General features: G+C 41.8%; 1 protein-coding gene across 1 annotated transcript; it reads right to left on the bottom strand.

The window, feature by feature from the left end:
- Window positions 1-18838: 18838 nt before the first annotated feature.
- Window positions 18839-20278, bottom strand: LOC132169640 (uncharacterized). Its single transcript, XM_088514896.1, has one exon. It carries the CDS (start codon window positions 20276-20278, stop codon window positions 18839-18841), a length of 1440 nt encoding a protein of 479 aa, XP_088371022.1.
- Window positions 20279-21159: the final 881 nt, after the last annotated feature.

Genomic DNA, 21159 nt, shown 5'->3' with positions numbered 1-21159 from the left:
GGCTAGATTGAAGCCCTAATTATGTTTATTTAATATTTCAATATTGGCGCCTTTGTGATGTTATGATATTTAACTTGATTAATTCCTGTTTTCATGAATTCCTCATATGTATGTGACTGGCCATTATATGCATGTGGTATGTACTAGTTAGTTAAATCAATTTGGATGACCGAGTCTTGGGTTTAACATAAGTAACAAAAGTAATCCACACCAGGTTCATGGGTTAATCAACATGGGGAACCGGGAGTATACACCCATGTCCTAAGCCTCATGTGTTTGTCGATTTCCACAGAATGTATGCTTCTCTAAAGAACAACTTAGTATACACCCATGCTAAATCCTTTAGGAAAGAAAAGAGTTAGAGTATACACCTATGCCTAACTCATTGCTTAGGGAATTCTATAGCTTAAGGAGTATACACTCATGCCCTTAGGTTGACAAACATTAGATAGATATAACATGATCAAAGCATTGGCATATTGTTATATTATCTAAGTATGATTAATGGTGGATATCAAAGCCCTACCTTTACCTTTTCATTTATCTTTATTATCTTTATATTTCTTTTTTCACAATATCAATTCAGTGACAAGTTGATATTTTTAATTAATTCTAAATAAAATCACAATCCTCTTGGGAACGATCTCGTACTTGCTGCATTATACTATTGTTTTGATCTTGTGCACTTGTGAGTTAAAACGTGCTAAATATTATCTATTAATTTAGGTAGTATTCGGCACAACAAGTTTTTGGCGCCGTTGCCAGGGATTGTTTGATTTTGTTTGGAGTTTTTTTTTCCTTTAATTTATTTTTATTTTAAATTTCTCTATTGTTATAGTCCTTTCCGCAGTTTTTATGTCTCTGGAGGTGCAATCGATCGCCCAACCAGAGTGATCGAGCGCACCAATGCGATCGATCGCAAATCCAGAGAGCAACACAGTATTGCGATAATTATAGATCTAATTTTTTTTCTTTTGTTTTATGCAGGGTCAGTTGAGTCTGCATCTTCGTAAGTTTTATTTTTAATTTTATTTTTATTTTCCCTTATTATTTTAATCTTTTGTTATTTTTTTACCTTCACACATGTGAGGCGGCACTCCGACATCCCGTAGACCATATTCATGTTGCCACGACCCTTATCATAGTGTTAGAGAATGTCCTACATTGAGGCAAATTTCTAACCAATACATGAACGCAACATTCTCTAGACCGGGGAATGGCCGCTATCTTGATTCCTGTAACCCAACATGGAGCCAACAGTCCAATCTTTCATGGCAAGCCCAAGCTCCTAGAAATCATTCATATTCCTCTCAATCGGATCCACCACTACAAGATCAGCTGGATGCCATGCAAAAGAAATTAAACTCCATGGCTAGTCGAAACATCTCTCATATTCAGCCAACCACCCAACTCCAGGTATGTTCCACATGCTCTCGTTTTGATCATTCTACTGAAACGTGTCCTTTGTATTTATCTGCAAATCAGGAGCAAGAGTCAAGGCTGAATAGACAGAAAGGTATGATACACACCCTGGTGACTTCTCAACAGCAGTTCATGACTTCTCAACAGCAGTTCATGACTGATCAAAAACAAACCAATGCAAAGCATGAGCAGTCCATTCAAAGACTGGAAGTACAAACGGGAAAATTGCCTAGGGAGCTGAGGGCATCTCCCATCAACTGGCGTCAACAATACCAAGAAAAAGAGTGTCAAAATCAGTTGATGGAAAATCCCAATGGACAATACATGGAGGAAGAGTGCACATACTATCATGAGCAAGTTGTCACGTTGAAGAGAGAAGAGGTGGTTGAAAATCAAGTGGAAGAGGGGAATGGGGAACAAACCAAAGTTCTAGAGGAGCTACATTGGCAAAAAGAAGAGAGCACTAAGATTTTTTCACCATTAGCTCCTATTCCTGAAACACCTAGAGGCCAAGAGAGAAGTCTGTTAGAGCTACCACATGAGCAATTTGAGGACATCAAGATAGAAAAACTCCCTGTGTTTTCTTCTTACTTTATTACAGTTCATGATTCCCCACCGGATGAGCAACTGTTTGAAAAAAACTCAGAGTGGTCCTCCCCAATCTAAAAACACTCAGAATCACCTTGCAGCAGAAAAGATTCATTCCCTTTGGTGCAAGAGAAGGAAAGATTGCTGCTTCAAGTTTAAAGTACCACCGTCTAGCTGAAGACGTTAAACTTAGCGCTCATGGGAGGCACCCCATAGCATATCCTTTTTATTTTGTTGCTTGTTTTATTCTATTTTGTTTTATTTATATTTTGTTTTTGTTTTCCTTTGTGTTTTATTTTACGTTAAGTGTTTTAATGTTTCGAATCCCTTGTCGATTTTGTTACATTCTGTTACTGCGATTGAGCGCACCTTGAGTGCGATCAAGCGCAGTAACCAACTTTTGGCTGCATTACATTCTGTCAGTGCGATCGAGCACGCCATGTGTACGTTCAAGCGCATATCACCAAAACACGCACTCCAATGCGCGAGTGCGATCGAGCGCACCATGCGTGCGATCGAGCGCACTCAGGCAGCAAGCCACATGACCTATTTTGGGTCACTTTCTCCCATTCCCCACATCCTTTTCTTCCCTGCGCCGTATACACTCCATCGCTACACATCACCTCTACCGGCACTCCACCCCTTATCCCTCACTTCCAACGGTCTTCAACCACCACCTCACCGCACCTCCACAACACCACCACACAACCACACAACTCGTTTTCCCTTCACACATCACACACCCAACTCCTACTCCCCCAACTTCCTTTTTTACATAATTTTTGCAAATTGTGGGTGTTTCTCCACCCACATTTGCATCTCTGTGGTTGGATTTTCATCTTTTGCAGGGGGTTTTGGGCAGTCGTTGCCATGCCTTAGCAACCTTGGTCATCACAGTGCACACCAGGTGTTCGACAGAATTTCCTAACCAAGCATCTTCTTCGGGACAACTTTGAGCAGGGACCATAGTCTGGCTGAAGACGTTAAACTTAGCGCTCATGGGAGGCACCCCATAGTTATCTTGTTATTTTATTTTTGCCTTTGTGTGTTTTCATTTCATCTTTTTATCTTTGGTTTTGTTTCTTTTTACTTGTTTTTGTGTTTTCTTATTTTGCAGGGACAAGTATGCTTCAATTCAAGTTTGGGGATGTGCTATGAGCCATGCTTCCAGGACTATGTCGTCCATATCTCGGGTACACTCTTTCCTTTATTTAGACACATTGGGGACAATGTGTCATTTAAGTTTGGGGGTATGGGCACACATGTTGTTCACACACTCTTTGTCCCAATTTCATGTTATTTGTTTTGTGCGTCTGTTTGTTTATTTAAAAATAATAATAATAATAATAAATTTAAAATAAAAAAAAAAAACACATAAATTTTTTTTTTTATGCATGTTAATGTTTGCCCTAAAATTTTAAGTTGATCTAAAAGAATTTTGGCTTGAATTCATCAGTGAGCTTAAAATTTTGAACACATGATCTGATGAGTGAATTTGTTAGTTTGATTACTTGTTTAAGACTGTTGAAAAATCACAAGTTTGATCTAATCACACGAGCACATTAGCACATAATCTGTGAGGTATGACATGAGGTCTGATATGTGTGTTTCTGCATTTTGGATGAAATTGGATGACTTATTAGATGACACTATAGCATATTAGAAGGTGAAAAATGTGAAAAGGTGAAAAATGCTGATTTGATCAATGTCATGGTTAGTTTGATTTTGTAGCCTTTTTGACTCGAGTTAGTAGGTCCTTAAGGGTGTCTCCACACCTAATGCCCTAAAACCATCTGGTTTGGGAGTCATTGACTTAACACTCGCTACATGGGTCTAATGCTTAAGGGAACCAAACATTGCACAACTTGACCAAAAAAGAAATATGCCAATATTGTTCACTCTAATAGGCATTTCAATGAATTTTGAGATATGGAGACATTGCATATTGGAAAGATTTGGAAGCCTCATAATTTGGTACTAATTCACTTTACACTGTTTTCAAACTTGTGATGTTTTAGCTTGTCATTTGTAAGTAATTGCACTTTGAGATTTCAATTCATTGTAAAGATGGAGTTCATCTTTTTAAGCTTGCTAATGAATGAAAATCATGGTTTCGAGTGATACCTTAATTTTTGGATAGCATGAACTCTTGCATGATGTTTGTGGATAACATTTCTGGAAAACCCTCACGAGACTTCACTCGTCCTCTAGGGAATTCTTAGAGGTTTAAAAGGCTTGTTGCATATGCTAAATGCAATCGTACATCCCACGAAAGATGGATTTATCTTTTTGTTTTCCATTTTCCATTTAATTTTTAGCTTTGTGTTGCTAAGGGACTAGCAATATGTAAGTTTGGGGGTGTGTTAAGTGCTAAAATATTCATATTTTCAGCCCTTAACTTGCATGTTTTAATCCTTTAGTTTTAGTTAATTAGGTCATTTTAATTCATTTTTGTGTTTTCCACACTTTTTGTAGGATTTTGGAAGAAAATGAAGTAAATCTAGAAGATTTGGGCTCAAAGATAGAAGATGGGAAAAATGGGAGCCCCAAACACTGCGATCGATCACAGGTTCCCTACGATAGAGCGCAGTACCAGAGAAGACAAAGCACAAATTAGGCCATGAGCGATCGAACGCACAACAAAAGAGGCTCGATCGCAGACCTGTGATAGAGCGCACACGGGTTGCGATCGATCGCACCCGTGCGCAAGAGACACATCAAGCTGCAGCCATGATACTAATATTTCCATATTAAGGTTTTTCAACTCCCACTTGTAAAAGGTTTTGAAACCCTACGAAATTCCTAGGTTTACTAGTTTGTCAAGGACTTCTAAAGCCTATAAATAGACCTCTAAGCCTCACAATTCAAGACATCCTTAGAAGAGGCACAACTTGGGGAGAGGAATTTGGAGGCTACTTCTAGGAGCGGTTTTCGGTTCTTTCTTTCCCTTCTCTTTTCTTTTTATTTTAATTATGTGTAACTAACTCTTAAGGAGGGCTAGATTGAAGCCCTAATTATGTTTATGTAATATTTCAATATTGGCGCCTTTGTGATAATCATGTTGTGATATTTAACTTGATTAATTCCTGTTTTCATGAATTCCTCATATGTATGTGACTGGCCATTATATGCATGTGGTATGGAATAGTTATTTAAATCAATTTGGATGACCGAGTCCTGGGTTTAACATAAGTAACAAAAGTAATCCACACCGGGTTCTTGGGTTAATCAACATGGGGAACCGGGAGTATACACCTATGCCCTAGGCCTCAAGTGTTTGTCGATTTCCACAGAATATATGCTTCCCTAAAGAACAACTTAGTATACACACATGCTAAATCCTTTAGGAAAGAAAGGAGTTAGAGTATACACCCATGCCTAACTCCTTGCTTAGGGAAATCTATAGCTTAAGGAGTATACACCCATGCCCTTAGGTTGACAAACATTAGATAGATATAACATGATCAAAACATTGGCATATTGTTATATTATCTAAGTATGATTAGTGGTGGGTATCAAAGCCCTACCTTTAGCTTTTCATTTATCTTTATTATCTTTATATTTCTTTTTCACAATATCAATTTAGTGACAAGTTGATATTTTTAATTAATTCTAAATAAAATCACAATCCTCGTGGTAACGATCTCGCACTTGCTGCACTATACTATTGTTTTAATCTTGTGTACTTGCGAGTTAAAATGTACTAAATATTATCTATTAATTTAGGTAGTATTTGGCACAACACGCACTGCCATGCAAACGGAATTTAATGCTTTCCTAAGCAACCGAACATGGACTCTAGTCCATTCTAATGCCGCCAAGAACGTCATTGGATGTAAATTGGTGTTCAGATTGAAACAAAAAGCATATGAAACACTGGAAAGACACAAAGCAATGCTAGTTGCTAAGGGATTTCATCAACAGGCAAGAGTTGATTTTGGTGAAACATTTAGCCCAGTTGTAAAACCCACCACAATTCAGACAGTCCTCTCCGTGGCTTACTCAAGTGGCTAGCCCATGCAACAGATCGACATCCAAAATGCTTTTCTCCATGGGCTCTTAACCAAAAAGGTCTACACGTCTCAACCCCCGGGGTTCATGCATCCCTCTTATCCTCAGCACATTTGCAAGCTTAACAAAGCTATCTATGGACTAAAGTAGGCCCCTCGGGTCATGGTTTTCACGACTCACCAACAAGTTGCTCTCTATTGGGTTTACAGCTTCAAAGGCAGATTCTTCTCTTTTTTTGTTCAAGTCTATCATTGTGAATGTTTTCATTCTCATCTATGTAGATGATATAATTATCACAGCATCTCAACCTTCGGCAATTTCAGAATTACTACAGCTCCTTCGCATGGACTTCGTAGTGAAGGATCTCGGCAATCTTCATTATTTTCTTGGGGAAGAAGTTCAACATCTTGATTCAGGCCTCCTTCTCTCCCAACGTAGGTATATAGTAGACTTATTGAAACGAATAAATATGCATGAAGCCTAGTCTATTTCATCTCCCATGTCCTCTTCGATTGCACTGTTGGCATTCATAGGTGATCCAACGGAAGATCCTTCCCTCTACCACAGTACAGTTGGATCGCTTCAATACTTATCTCTAACACGACCAAATCTGGCCTTCTCTGTCAATTGTGTATGCCAATTTATGCATCGCCCTACAAAGCTGCATTGGCAAGCCGTGAAGCGGATCTTAAGGTATCTCGAGCACACCATAACACATGGTCTCTTGCTGAAACGCACCCCATCTTCCACCATTCAAGCCTACTCAGATGAGGATTGGGCAAGTTGTCCAGATGATCGCAAGTCTACTAGTGCTTATTGTGTATTCATTGGTTCGAATCTTGTCTTATGGAGCTCACGAAAACAACCCATTGTCTCTAGGTCTAGCACGGAAGCGGAGGTCTTATGGCTTAAGGTTCTCCTACGCGATCTTGGAGTCCCAATTACGGCCACACCTATCCTATGGTGTGATAATATTAGTGCAACCTATCTCTTGGTCAATCCCGTGTTTCATGCTCTCACAAAGCACATAGAAATTGATTTTCACTTTGTATGTGATCGTGTAGCTGACAAGACACTTCAAATTCGTTTTATTCCCAGCAAAGACCAGCTTGTTGACATCCTCACAATACCTATTGTGGCCACACAGTTTCAGTATTTTATTACCAAGCTCAACGTTGCTTCACCCCCGTTGAGCTTGCGGGGGATGTTAAAGCACCTAATCTATCGATAATTCAAACCCTTCAAGATAAGAGTGATCAAGAACAAATACAAGAGGAGAGGTGTGATAAGGAGTCTACAATACAAGATGAGAACAAACACAAAAATAAGAGATAAGAGTTCTCATGCAATGTATATCCAAGTATATAACTTACAATAGGTTTCTACTTGTAAATGATTATCCTTTTGTACATGATTATCTAGACTACTTGTAATTCTATATATATATATACAATGAAAGCCAGGTTAAGTGGTACTTGAGCATTATCAATTTTAGCCAATAGTTTTATAGATCTTATACAAACGGTCTTTTCCCATCGCAAAAAGGACTCAAGTTGGGATTGTCACATGCAAAAGAAGGCGTATTAGTTAATGTTTGGGATTATTGAGATGACGCAATTTAGTGAAAGTAAAAATAAATTGGAGAGAAAATAGGAAACAAAAAAAATTTATGTGATTTGAACTAGTGACCTTCGTTTCATGAGGCATGGTCTCCAACCAATTGAGTTATCCATTAGGGACCAATGACCAATGTGCATACAGTTTAAAGAAATAGTAATGCTTAATTATCAGTACCTATATTTTGTTAGAAGTTATATTATTTATATAGTAGATGAATGTTTACTATAAGTAACAATTTATTGAACTATGGCATACGTAGGCTTTGTTTTTTTTGTTCTTTTTGTTTTTAACAAATGTAAAATCAATTTGGAGTAAAATGCTCCATCATTCAATGCCAAAGATACAGGTTGAAAACTCTACGGCCCCAACACTATCTATGATATGCCCAATAACCAATTGGGTTATTACAAAACAACACCTTAAAAATGTCATCTTCACAATCAGTATATAGATCTACAACATAAACCAACAAATCACGTCTCTAGTCTCTAGTCGCTGTCTCTTTCATTAGTGACAATTCTTCCATAAACTTGATAACTACTCCATTATTCGTCAATAGTTTGCTCCCAGAAAAGAACTAGAAAAAACAAAAGACCTACCGAAAACCATTATGTTATTCTTAAGCAAAACCTGAGAAAACAACAAATCCAAGATTTGCAGCAACCAGAGCAACATCAGACTTGTCTTATTCAAAAGCAAAAACGAAAATACAGAATAAAAAAAAAAACAATAATAAACACCCCACTCCCAGTGACGACATAGCTAACACGCGGGCGCGTGGCCAATAGATTGATGCATGAAGGTTGGCGGCTAGAAAGAAGGTGGTCGGTGAGCACGGTGAGCGGTAGTGTGAATGACTGGAACTGGTGTACAAAGCCAGATCTGATTCTGAAGAAAATAGATCTAGAAATCCCATCAAATCAGATGGAATGGCGGTGCGTAGAACATGACATGCAGGTAAAGAGTCTAGACGACGGATCTAAGCATAGCAGGAAAGAAGAGAGGGGAGAAGAGAAAGGAAGAGGGGCGCAAGAAGAGGGTTTCCCTCCTTCCCTGTCGTCTAGGTCTTTGTTAGTTACCTATATTGATAGATTTTTGTCTATGAATTTTAATTGTTTAGAATTTTTCATTATCTTATTAACTAGTTATAATTATAAAACCCCTATATGTATATTATTCGATTACGTTTATAAATTGTTGTCAAACATCATAAAAATTCTCACATAAATTAAGTCCCCTTGGTTGTAGAAAGTGAAATGCTAGGTGCTTTTCTAGAGTTCTTTAGTGTCGTCCTAGTCCTAGATGAATATTATTTTTTAAAAATTAAGTGAGAGAAATAAATACTACTTTCTTTTTTGTTTTTTTCTTTATATATATATATATATATATATATATATATATATCTACTTAGGACTAGGATAACACCAGGAGAGCACCTAGTATTCTCTTTGTAGAAATGATCTCTTATCTTTTTTCAATTTTCCTTATTTTCGTATGAGCACTGAAAATTAATACTTTGATATTGTTATGCTTATTTTCATTTTTCAACAATCTCAAAGAGATACAAAATTCTGTTAAAATAGTGTTCTTTTTTTTTTTTTTTTTTTTTTGTTCTTTAATGCAATTTTAATGATACAATGTATGTTTTAATATATCAAATTAAATATTTTTAATTTGATGTTAGTCTAATATGGAAAAAGTGGCTTCTCACAGGATTGATTGGCCAACTGATAAAGGGATCTGACTTCCATGCGGTAGAAAAATAATCACACCATCTGCTGTTATTTTAATTTACAGTCAAGATTAAAACTCCCTTATTTTCAACTTAAACCACATAGCTTTACAAAGAATTAACTGAAATTTTCTAAACACCGCTTTTGCTTGTCCCCCTCTTCCTTCTCCACCCACTGTCACACTCTCTCTCTCTCTCTCTGTGTGCAAACTCTTCATAACCATGTTCAGCAAAACAACAACAAATGACTCCAAATTAATCAAACAAATGAGTTCGAGCTTGTTCATGAGTTACTCCTGTTGAAGCAGTTTTCCGAGTGATGACGTGGAAAAGGATCAGCACAATATTAGATAACCGAACATCAAGCTGAGAATGAGAGATAAGAAAAAAGGGATCAAAGCTGCCGGCGTTGTCCGGCCGGTGGAAGCTCCGATGCCTAAGTTAGTCACAGTGTTTAAGGGAAAAAATGAACTTGAAGATTATAGATCAAAGAAAGGATGAGCAAAATATTCAGTTTCAGAGGGTGAAAAGAAGTTACCCAGATAATGAGAGGGGACCCCCCTTTTATAGGCATCGAATTGTTCCTGTTCATCTACCACTGTGGACTCACCGAGTGCCCACGTGTTGATAGTATACTAACACAAGACATTTATTCCCAACATTCTAATATTTCGAGAATAACACTCGGTACCTGCCTCATGCTCGGTTAGCCGAGCATGATGGCCGAGTGTCAATAATACAACCAAATATAAAGCTGCCCTGCCGAACATGAGTTCGTTTTGAACAGTAAATAAATGACCGAGTATGGGGAATGGGCCGGTTATTCCAGAACTGGGCCCAAGTAAGCCGAAATTTGACCCAACAGTTACCCCCCCAATTTCCTTTTCTTTTTAACAGAATAAGGAAATTATATGTAGGAAACCGAACATAGGTCAGTTTCTACGAGCTCGGTTCGGTCGTTCGGTAAAACGATGCGAGTGGGCTTTTAAACTCCAAATTTTTTAAATTTTGAATTTTCAAACTAAAACTGAAACGTTTGAGATATTTTACCTGCGCCTTTCGAGAACCACGTGTAGGCTTCTGGGTGGTTTTGCGTCTCCCGTTATGGCCACGCATCGGCTTTTGAACCGAGCGAGAAACGTAAAGGCGTCGCTTCCCGCTATTTGAGGACTACGTGTCGGCTTCTGCACCGAGTGAGAAGATGTAAAGCCGTCGCTTCGCCAAACCCTAGCTCCTAGGGTATTCAATGCGTCGTTCGGTCTCCTTTTCGCAGGTCTCTATAAAACCTTCCTTTCCCTTCATACTTTGCTTTTACTTTACAGACGCCATTGTTACTCTCTGAGCTTTGTCAATCCCCTCTTTTCCTTTAAACTTTGATCTTTTCCTTCGCTTATAACCCCTCGTCCTCGTCTTCCCTCTTTTGCACCTTTTTCATACTCCTTTGACATTGATATCTGATGGATTCCAAGATCCAAAGTGTTCCTAAAGAACTGGGTGAATCGCACCCAATAACATGGAGATCCAATCTGTCGACCAAGGATGAACCACAACTCCGCAAAATTTGTCGCATTCCTGACTCAGTTCAGTTGACGTTTGACGACGACCAGGTTGGGGCGGTAGTGGACGTCGACAGCCAAGAGGCCTGTGTTTATATGGACATGTTCCATATTGGCCTAAGGCTGCCTTTTCCGAGGGTAGTTCGGGAGCTGCTGAGCTACGTTCGGATAGCTCCACATCAACTGGCCCCTAACGCCTGGAGGGTGTTCTTTGCCTCAATGATCGCCTGGCCTCTAATACTCGGGGAAGACCACCCACTCACGGTGCCAGAATTCCTCACAGTTTATAGGCTGAAAAAGTGTTCTAGAACCGAGTTTTTGTATACTTTTCAGCTTAGGAAGAAAAAGAAGCAGTTCACCTTCAGGCATACTTATTCAAGCAACCATGGGTGGAAGAAAGAGTTCTTCTTTGTCCAAGGTGAATGGGAATTCTCACCTTCAGAGGTAATCAGGGATCCAAGCATCCCTCGGGAAACTACCTCCCCATCAAACCGAGGTAAACCGAGTTTTGTTTTGTTCTTTTTACTCTTTCTTTGCAGTAAAACTGATTTTGATATATGTCTTCTAGGTCAACAAGAACCTCTCCTAACCCGTAAGGAGCACAAGCGCGTGAAAGACGTTCTGGATCACGCCGAGAGTCGTCCTCTGGAGATGGACTATGACCTTATCATGTCCGAAGCGAACAAAGCTCGGTACATATGGAACACGGCGCCTGCAAGGCTTGTAGAAGCTACTGCACCGAGAGCTCCAGCCGCTGAAGTTCCAGGGAAACCGACCGTGGGGGTCGCCGAGCCCTCTAAGAGAAAAAACAAGAGGAAAGCTAAAGATGTTCCTTTGAAGGAACTCTCGGTGAAGCCACCAGCCAGTGCAAGGGTCTCACTGTCAACCGCCGAGAATCCCGAGGGTCCCAAAATTCCCTCTTCAAAGAAGAGCAAGAAGATAAAGACCACTGCAGGAAAAAGTAAGAGAGTCAAGGCTGCCGAGGATAGTTTGAAGCCAGCCGAACTTATGGCTGAACCTGCAGTGGGAGACGTGACGAGACACTCGGCGGCTACGACCGAAGAAGTGAGAAGTGGGGCCGTCACAGATTTGAGCGCCCCTAAGCCTGAAGTGACTACTCCCCACATCAGGGCATACTCCAGCGTTCTTAGTGGAGTCAGGGAGTTCCTGAGTAGACAGGATAAGTCGACTCAGGATGTCTTTTCTGCTAAGAGGGCTCCTCCATCTTCTTCCTTCACACCTGCTGGGGTTGAAGCTCCGGAAGCTTTAAAAGCCACTCCCCACTCGGTTACTCCCCATATCCCAACTCCTGCCGAGACTGTACACATAAGCTCCTCTGATTCTGAGGAGCAAGAACCAATAGAAGCTGATGAAGTCTTCGCCTTCCTGGATAACAGAACAACTGCTGCGACACCCTTGGCTGTTATCCAACCAGAACAAATAGAAGGGGAACCTTTATTTCCCCACACCGATTTTGACAAAGCCGAGCCTTCGGTTGGGGAAGCTACCATTAGTGGGGCCGGAGTTGAAGAGCCAGTAGCACCTGGTCACTCGGTCATGGAGACTGCTGACAAAATTCCGGTTTTTCTTGAGCCTATGTACACCAAGCAAGCTTTTGTTGAAGAAGCTTTTGAAGTGCCTGAAGATGAAAGACGATTGGATGCAGATCTTACAGCAACTATGGGCGGAGTTGCTGAAGAAGAAATGGGTTTCAAACTCCCAGCTGGCGGAGTATCACCACAACTCGGAGAATCATCTTAGCCCGTGAATAATGCACTGCCAAACACGGCTATGGAGAGTCCCTTCGAGTCTCCAAAAAATACCTTCATGGAGAACCTGGCCAAGTCTTTGAGGGCAGCTGAATTCTCGGCTAGGCGTACACCAGAATCACTTCTCTGGACGTTCGGGGAGCCCCTCACTCGGCTAGGTGAGAAATGGCTGGACAACCCTTTCGTTCTCCTGGCTGGTGCAATCCCGGGAAATAGCCCGTTGGAAGTCGATACCCAGCTCCCGAAGGAGGTGATAGAGCACATGCTATACCATCAGCTTGAGGTAATCATATTCCCATACACTTGATTTCTGATGGTAGTATTTCTGTTCTAATAAATTTCTTTCCATTTTGTAGGGTTCGATGAATAGCATGAACCAACCTTCACTACAGAAAATTTGCTGAGAACCAAGCTCGGGAAGCTGAGTGTGCTAAAAGGAGACTTGAAGAGGCCGAGGCTGAGATACTTCGGTTGAAAACTCAAGGCGCCGAGGCTGTTTCTCGGTCGAGCCAGTTGGAATCTGAGCTTGCTGTGGAACGAACCATGCATGCCAGCCTAAAAGCTGACTTCTCGACCCTTGAGGAGGGAGCAACCCTTCTGAAGAAAAGCCTCGATGATCTCTCGGCTTTGGAGCCCGAATGTACTCAAAGGAAGCTTGAGGAGGCCGAGCGAAAAATTGCCGACCTGGAGGCTCAGTGCTCTCATAACCTTTCCAGGATTCGAAAGCAGGAAGTCCAAGGGATTGTTGAGAGATCCCGAGTCAGGCAGCTGCTTCTTGATATTGTGGCCTTGGGGAATAAGGTCAATTCTTACAAGAAGAAACACACAGAGGCCGCGCTTGAGCACCGTGCTGTCGAGGGTCGAGCTAGACGACTTTCTGAAGAGTTGGAAGCAGCTCAGAAAGAAACGGCCTTTCAAAGCTCCAGGGTCGAGGTGGCTGAAGAAAGAGTGGTGGCCATCGAAGGGCAGCTTCTGGCCTTGGAGAAAAAACGAAGGTCAGACAGGAAGAAGGCCAAGGCTGCTGCCAAGAGGGCTGAGGGCTTTAAAGGGAAATTCCTGCGAGCGAAGGATCAAGTGTTGAAATACAAGAACAAAGCTCGGGATTTCTACAAGCAGCTCTCCTTTGCTTCCTGGGCCCGAGATTACGGCTGGGGCACGGGCTGCATCTCAGGTTTTGAAACTTTCCGAAGATGGTTGAGAAATCCTCCCGAAGGTGTCGACCTTAATACAATAAAACCTGAAGATGTTCCTCCCACTGAAGAAGACATTTCAAAAATCTCCATACTCGGCAAAGAGCAAATGCCTGACTGTAGAGGCATCTCAATTTTTGGTTTTGACCCGTTTGCTCGGCGTCAAGTTGGAGAGTCTTCTACTACGGCCGAGCGTGCCGATGCTCAGGATGACTCGGAGAAGTCGGTGGCTGCATCTGACGATGAATGGGATTGCGCCTCTCCTTGAGTCTCCTAACTGTAAATACCGAGAGAACATCTCTCTTCTTGTATCTAATTTACACAAACTTTGTAAATAAAAGAAATTTTTCACAATTTATAATGAGAAAATCTCATGCTCGGTTTGTTCTGTTCAGTTTATATTCAAACTTGCACATTAGTATTCGCAAACATACTACGTATACCCCCCTGATTCCCATAGTTTATAAATGTAATTTATACCAATGGGAATCTTAATGAGGCGTAAAAGAATTTGAACCAAATGTAAAACTTGAATTAATATCACAATACGCCGTGTATTTAACCGAGGATGCGCTGTTTGTGAGCAAGTTATGTTAAACCATGATAAGCGTATGCTTGCTTAAGGAAAATGCTCGGCATGTTCGATAGGTGCATGCTCGGTATGAAGGCTTAATGCTCGGCGGATTTTGTAGTTTGTAAGGACATATCCACTTCATCATCGGGAAAGTGCCTTAGTGAAGTTTACCGAAATACGTTCGGGAACTTCTCTGGCTATATTTCTCCGTTGAGGAACCTTTGAATAAAGGTTAAGTTCGGAAAGCGCTTTGTTCAGCTATATTTCCGAACTCTTCCTTGGGAAAGCGCCTTTGCGACGTATCGCCGAGTTACGCTCAGGAAAGTCTCAGGCTATATCTCGCCAAAGGGTTGGAAAGTGTTATAAATACTTTCCAAATGATGATCCTCGAAAGAGCGCTTAGCGCAGCTATATCTTTCGAAGCGTGGAATCGCAAGTTTGTTAGTTTTGAGATCGGCATACTTAAGACATTCTTCTTCCTCGGGAAAGCGCTTTAGCGAAATTTGGACCGAGCGTAATTCGGTGATTTCTCCAGCTATGTTTCACCGAGCTTAAATCTTTCTTAATAAAAGATTTTGCGTTTGATTTAATGAAAATGCCTTGGTAAGAACAAATCGAGTGATGTTCAATAATTCTAGGGAAGTTTTTCATCCAATGCATGGTATGCCACATACTTAAGATTTTTGGCATGATTATAATCTCAGAGGGCCCTTCATTGATATATCTAGATTGACTATAAAGAATATAACAAAAGTGATGCCCTGAGAATTATAATTTTACACAAAATATTTCTTAAGATGTTCGGCATTCCACGGTCGTTGGAGTTGTTTTCCTTCGGAGTTTACAAGGTGGTAAGCTCCTGCTTTGCCACATTCGATCACCTGATATGGACCTTCCCAATTTGGCGCGAGCTTTCCCTCGATTGCGTCTTTGGTTGCCAAGGTGACCTTTTTCAAAACCAAATCTCCGACTTTGAAACTTCGATGCTTCACTCGTCGGTTGAAATACCGAGCTACCCTTTATTGATATGCTGCCATCGTAACCTGGGCCTGATCTTGTTTTTCTTGCAGCAAGTCTAAATGCAACTTTAGACCTTCGTTGTTGAAATTAGGGTTGAACGTGTCCACTCGAAAACTTCCTGATCCGACCTCGATAGGGATGACAGCCTCGGTTCCGTAGGCTAAGGCGAAAGGAGTCTCCTCGGTTGGAGTTCTTCTGGTTGTGCGGTATGCCCATAGAACTTCGGGAAGATTTACTGACCATTCCCCCTTATGCTGGCTGAGCTTCTTCTTTAGAATCTTGAATATGGTTTTGTTCGTTGCTTCTACCTGGCCATTTGCTTGAGGATGTCCCGGAGATGAGAAGTATTGCCAAACATGAAGTCCGGCACACCAACTCCGAAAGGACTCACAGTCAAACTGTTTACCATTGTCTGTGACAAATGCGTGAGGAATTCCATATCGACAAGTGACACTTCTCCAAAGAAATTTCTCGATGTTCTTGGTAGTAATATTCACCAGAGCTTCGGCTTCTGGCCATTTGGTGAAATAGTCTACAGCGACCACCACGAACCGAACTCCTCATTTCCCTGTAGGTAGTGGCCCTACTATATCTACCCCCCATTGTGAAAATGGCCATGGTGATGAAACCGAGCTCAGTTCTTCTGGGGGTTGTTTGACAGTATTGGCAAAGCGCTGACAGCTATCACAAATTTTGACAATATTTATGGAGTCCTGGTTCATGCTTGGCCAAAAGAATCCTGCTCTTACTGCTTTGTGAGCCAAGATGCGGGGTCCCGAGTGACTGCCACAGACTCCTTCATGAATCTCTCGAAGAACATAATTACCCTCTTCCTTTGAGACACATTTAAGGAGTGGTAACATGAAACCTCGCTTAAAAAGAGCTCCATTGACCAGTGTGAACCGAGCAGCCTTTTGCTTCAACCGTACAGCCTTTTTCCTTTCCCCCGGCAAAATTCCTCTTTTAAGAAAATCAACAATTTCTTCAGCCCAAGTAGGCACAACCTCGATGGTTAGAACAAAAACCTCTTCGGCGATGGAAGGCTGTTGCTGAACTTGTATTATTTATTCGGATTCTCCTACCTCATACTCGGTCGAAGAGCCTAAACGGGCCAAATGGTCGGCCTTCTCATTCTCTTCCCTTGGGATTTTAACAATGCAAAACTTCTTAAAAGATTTCAGCATACCTTGAACTTTGGACAAGTAGAGTTTCATATTGGTGCCTTTAGCCTCAAACTCGCCGCAAATATGGCCGACTATAACTTATGAATCACTCCGAACCTCCACCAATTCTGCTTCTAGCTCTTGAGCCAAACCGAGCTGAGCTATTACAGCTTCATACTCGGCTTCGTTGTTGGTAGTTTTGAATTCTAACCTCAATGAGCTCTTCAACTCTCTCCCATCCGGCGTAATTATTACGACCCCGGCTCCGCCGTTTCTTTTGGTAGACGAACCATCCACATAAATTACCCATGTGCTCCCTTTCGGCCAATCTTCCTGGTCTTGAATGTTAGTGAATTCTACCACAAAGTCTGCTAAGGCTTGACCTTTGACAGCATTACATAGGACAAAGTGAATGTCGAATTCACTAATTTCAATTGCCCAGTTGACCAGTCGACCAGACAAATCCAGCTTCCGAAGTACTTTCTTTAACGGATACTCGGTTAGGACATTGATTGTATGAGCTTGGAAGTACGGTCGGAGCTTCCTGGAGGCAATTACTAAGGCGAAAGCGAGTTTCTCCATATGTACGTATCTTTCCTCAGCGCCATGCAGCGCTCGGCTGATGAAGTAGACTGGCTTTTGAACTCCTTCTTCTTCCCGGATCAAGGCCGCACTGACAGCAGTCGGTGATACTGCCAAGTATAGATACAATGTTTCACCAGGAATAGCTCGGCTGAGGAGAGGTGGACTAACCAGATACCTTTTAAGCTGTTCGAATGCCTGTTCGCACTCTTCAGACCATTCGAAAGCCTTGCGTAAAATCTTAAAAAATGGAAGGCACTTATCTGTTGATCGAGAGATGAACCTATTCAAGGCTGCGACCCTTCCTGTCAACTACTGTACCTGCTTCACATTCTTCGGAGATTGCATATCCAATACCGCTTGGATCTTCTCTGGATTAGCTTCAATCCCTCGGCTAGACACCATATAACCGAGGAACTTCCCAGATGAAACTCCGAATGCACACTTTGTAGGGTTCAACTTCATCTTAAAACGTTCCAATGTTTTGAACACCTCCTGCAAGTCGGTAACATGGTCCATCTGCAGCTTGCTTTTGACCAGCATGTCATCAACATAAACCTCCATATTCTTCCCAATCTATTCCTGAAACATTCGGTTTACTAGCCTTTGGGAAGTTGCACCGACATTCTTTAAACCGAATGGCATGACCTTGTAGCAATACAAGCCTCGGTCGGTAATGAAGGCTGTCTTCTCTTGATCAGATGGATGCATGAAAATCTGATTATAGCCTGAAAAAGCATCCATAAAGCTCAGCAACTCATATCCTGCTGTTGCATCAACTAAGGAGCTAATATGGGTTAATGGAAAGCTGTCCTTAGGGCAAGCTTTGTTGAGATCGGTAAAATCTACGCACATCCTCCACTTCCCAGATGACTTCTTGACCATTACTACGTTGGATAGCCAATCAGGGTAATGAGCCTCTTCGATGAACTGCGCCTTCAGTAGTTTGCCCACTTCCTCGGCTATCGCCATGTTTCTGTCGGGGGCAAACTTCCTTCGCTTCTGCTTTACTGGTTTGACCTTTGGATCAATGTTCAAGTGATGAACAATATCCTTGGGGTCAATCCCAGGCATGTCTTCAGGAGACCATGCAAAAACTTCAAGATTCTGCTGGAGAAACTGAACAAGGGCTTCTTTAATCCCAGGAGCCAGCTGCGAACCAATCTTGACAACCTTTCCTTCAGCTATAGGTATATCAATTAATGGCTCGGCTGGCTCCTTCCTCAACTGCATCTTCCGCTCATCAGCCAAACTACCGATCGTTAATAATGCTGACTCTGGGCACTTTTTCAAAGATGTATTGTAACACCTTCTAGCAACAACTTGGTCTCCCCTAACCTCTCTGACCCCTTCAATGGTCGGAAACTTCATTTTTAAATGATAGGTCGAAGTGACTGCCCTCAGTTGATTCAAAGCCGGGCGACCAATAATCATATTGTAAGCTGATGGTCGGTCAATGACCAAAAAATCCACCATGATAGTAGATTGTCTAGGAGCGGTTCCTGCTGTAACCGGAAGAGAAATCAACCCAATGGGTTGGACATGCTCGCCTGCAAATCCTATCAATGGCGACAAGAATGGTTTCAATTTCTCTCGGCTAATGCCCAATTGTTAAACAACCGTCCAGTAAATGATATAAACCGAGCTTCCATTATCTACCAAGACTCGGTGAATGGCGTGGTTAGCCACCGTCAGAATTATCACCAACGCATCATCATGTGGCATCGAGACCTCTTTCGCATCTTCCTCCGAGAATGTTAGTACACTCGGTTCCTTCTTTTGAATCTTGGAGGGTTTCTCCAGTGCGAAGATTTCTTCCATTCTAGCTTGCTTGACGTAAGCCTTCCTTGCCGAGCTTGACTCTCCTCCGCCAGCCAGACCTGCTGAGATAGTGTGAATTTCGCCAATAATAGCTTGATTCTGAGGATTTTGCTGCTGATTCTGCGTAATCCTCGGCCCATCTCGCCTTTGCCTCTGGTTACGTGATCGGTCGTTATCCTGACCCGAATGCTGTCCCTGTACATCCTGAACATTCTTTCCTTTGATGTTTTCCTCAGCCAAGAAATTCAATAACTTCCCATTTCTCAAAAAAATTTTGATCTCAAACCGAAGACTGATACAATCCTCGGTTTGATGCCCATGATCGTTATGATACTCGCAAAACTTCTGAGTACTGCGGTGCTGGGGAAGAGACTTCATCCTTCCTGGCCATCGAAAACTTGGGTCCTTCTTAACTTCCATGAACACCCTATAAACAGATGTATTCAAGGGCGTCCATCCCACATATTGTTGATGCTGGACTGGATGAGGCAAAAGACTGACCTTCTTATCTTGAACCTTAAGACTTTGACCGTCTTTTTTCTTCTTCTCGAGTATAACTCTTGGTTTTGTCATAACCGGATCAGCAGCAAACTTACCCTCGGCAGCTTTAGATTTCAGCAATGCTGAGATAGTTTCTTCTTGGTTGATGAATTCCTCAACCTTGCTGTTGAACTGTCGCAAAGTTCCTGTTTTTGGCCTTTTTGACAACTCGGCCATCAGAGGCCCTACGGTTTGTATACCATGCATCAATGCTGAGAGGATGGTTTGCTTGTCAGTACTCTCTACTGTCAACTTTTCCCGATTAAACCGCGACAAATATTCTTTCAAGGATTCGTCTTTTCCCTGCATGAGAGACAATAGATATGCCGGTTTTTTCTTCCTTCTTCTAGTGGCAAGGAACTGACCCAGGAACTGTTGCCCAAGGTAATCAAAGCCATAAACCGATTTTGGTTTCAAACTTCCGAACCATTCCTTTGCGACTCCCCTTAAAGTTAAAGGGAAGGCTCGACAAGCGATTTCATCAGGAGTTTCATGAAGGATGATATGAGCTCGGAAACTCTCCATATGGTCGGAAGGATCTCCACTTCCATCATATTCGCCAACTCGAGGAACCTTAAAATTACCAGGCATAGGGAATCTCATTACTCGGTCGGTGAAAGGTAAGTTGGTGTATTGCATTAGATCTTCAGTAGCAGAGTAATTTTCCCCATTCTCAATTAAGAAAGCCATCTTTTCAAACTTCTGCTAGAGTTCTTTTACATCTTTGTGTACAGCAGTCTCTGCAGGTTTATCAAGATACAACCGAACATGACGGGAATGGCTACACCGAGAGTTACCGTGGTGGGTTTTGGTATGGCTGGACTCGCCATGGCATGACCTGCCACCCGATTGTGAATTTTTGGTAAGCTCTTGTCGGCTAGTGTTTGCTTTAGGCCGAACAGTATGAGGATTACCTTGTATTGAGCTTCCAATGTCTGGTTGGGTTGACTGTCGTCGGGCTGATGCTGGTTGATTCCTATAGGACTCTTCTCGTCTTCTCTTCTGTGCCGAGTCTTCTCTAGGAGGTAGCCTAGAGACGATCTCTTCATTCTGCTTCCTCATAGCCTCGACAGATTCGGCTATTTGTTTCATAAAATTCACCATGATAGTTGTTTGGGGATTTGGATCATGTGAGGTTCCAAGTATATCTGTTTGGATGTTTAGGATGATATGGGGAGATATGCCAGAGTGTGGAGGTGTGTTCACCATGTTGGAATATATGAGATTAGTAAGAACCGATAAAATATCGATTCCCACAGACGGCGCCAAACTGTTGAAGCAGTTTTCCGAGTGATGACGTGGAAAAGAATCAGCACAATATTAGATAACCGAACATCAAGCTGAGAATGAGAGATAAGAAAAAAGGGATCAAAGCTGCCGGCGTTGTCCGGCCGGTGGAAGCTCCGATGCCTAAGTTAGTCACAGTGTTTAAGGGAAAAAATGAACTTGAAGATTATAGATCAAAGAAAGGATGAGCAAAATATTCAGTTTCAGAGGGTGAAAAGAAGTTACCCAGATAATGAGAGGGGACCCCCATTTTATAGGCATCGAATTGTTCCTGTTCATCTAAC

Source organism: Corylus avellana, chromosome 1, assembly GCF_965113065.1.
Source record: "Corylus avellana chromosome 1, dhCorAvel1.hap1.2, whole genome shotgun sequence".
In the NCBI taxonomy this organism is placed as follows: domain Eukaryota; kingdom Viridiplantae; phylum Streptophyta; class Magnoliopsida; order Fagales; family Betulaceae; genus Corylus; species Corylus avellana.
This window is presented reverse-complemented; position numbering and strand designations above follow the sequence as displayed.

Excerpts from the sequence above, each read along its gene's own strand:
- LOC132169640 (XM_088514896.1), bottom strand. The coding sequence starts at position 20,278 with ATGGCTTTCTTAATTGAGAATGGGGAAAATTACTCTGCTACTGAAGAT.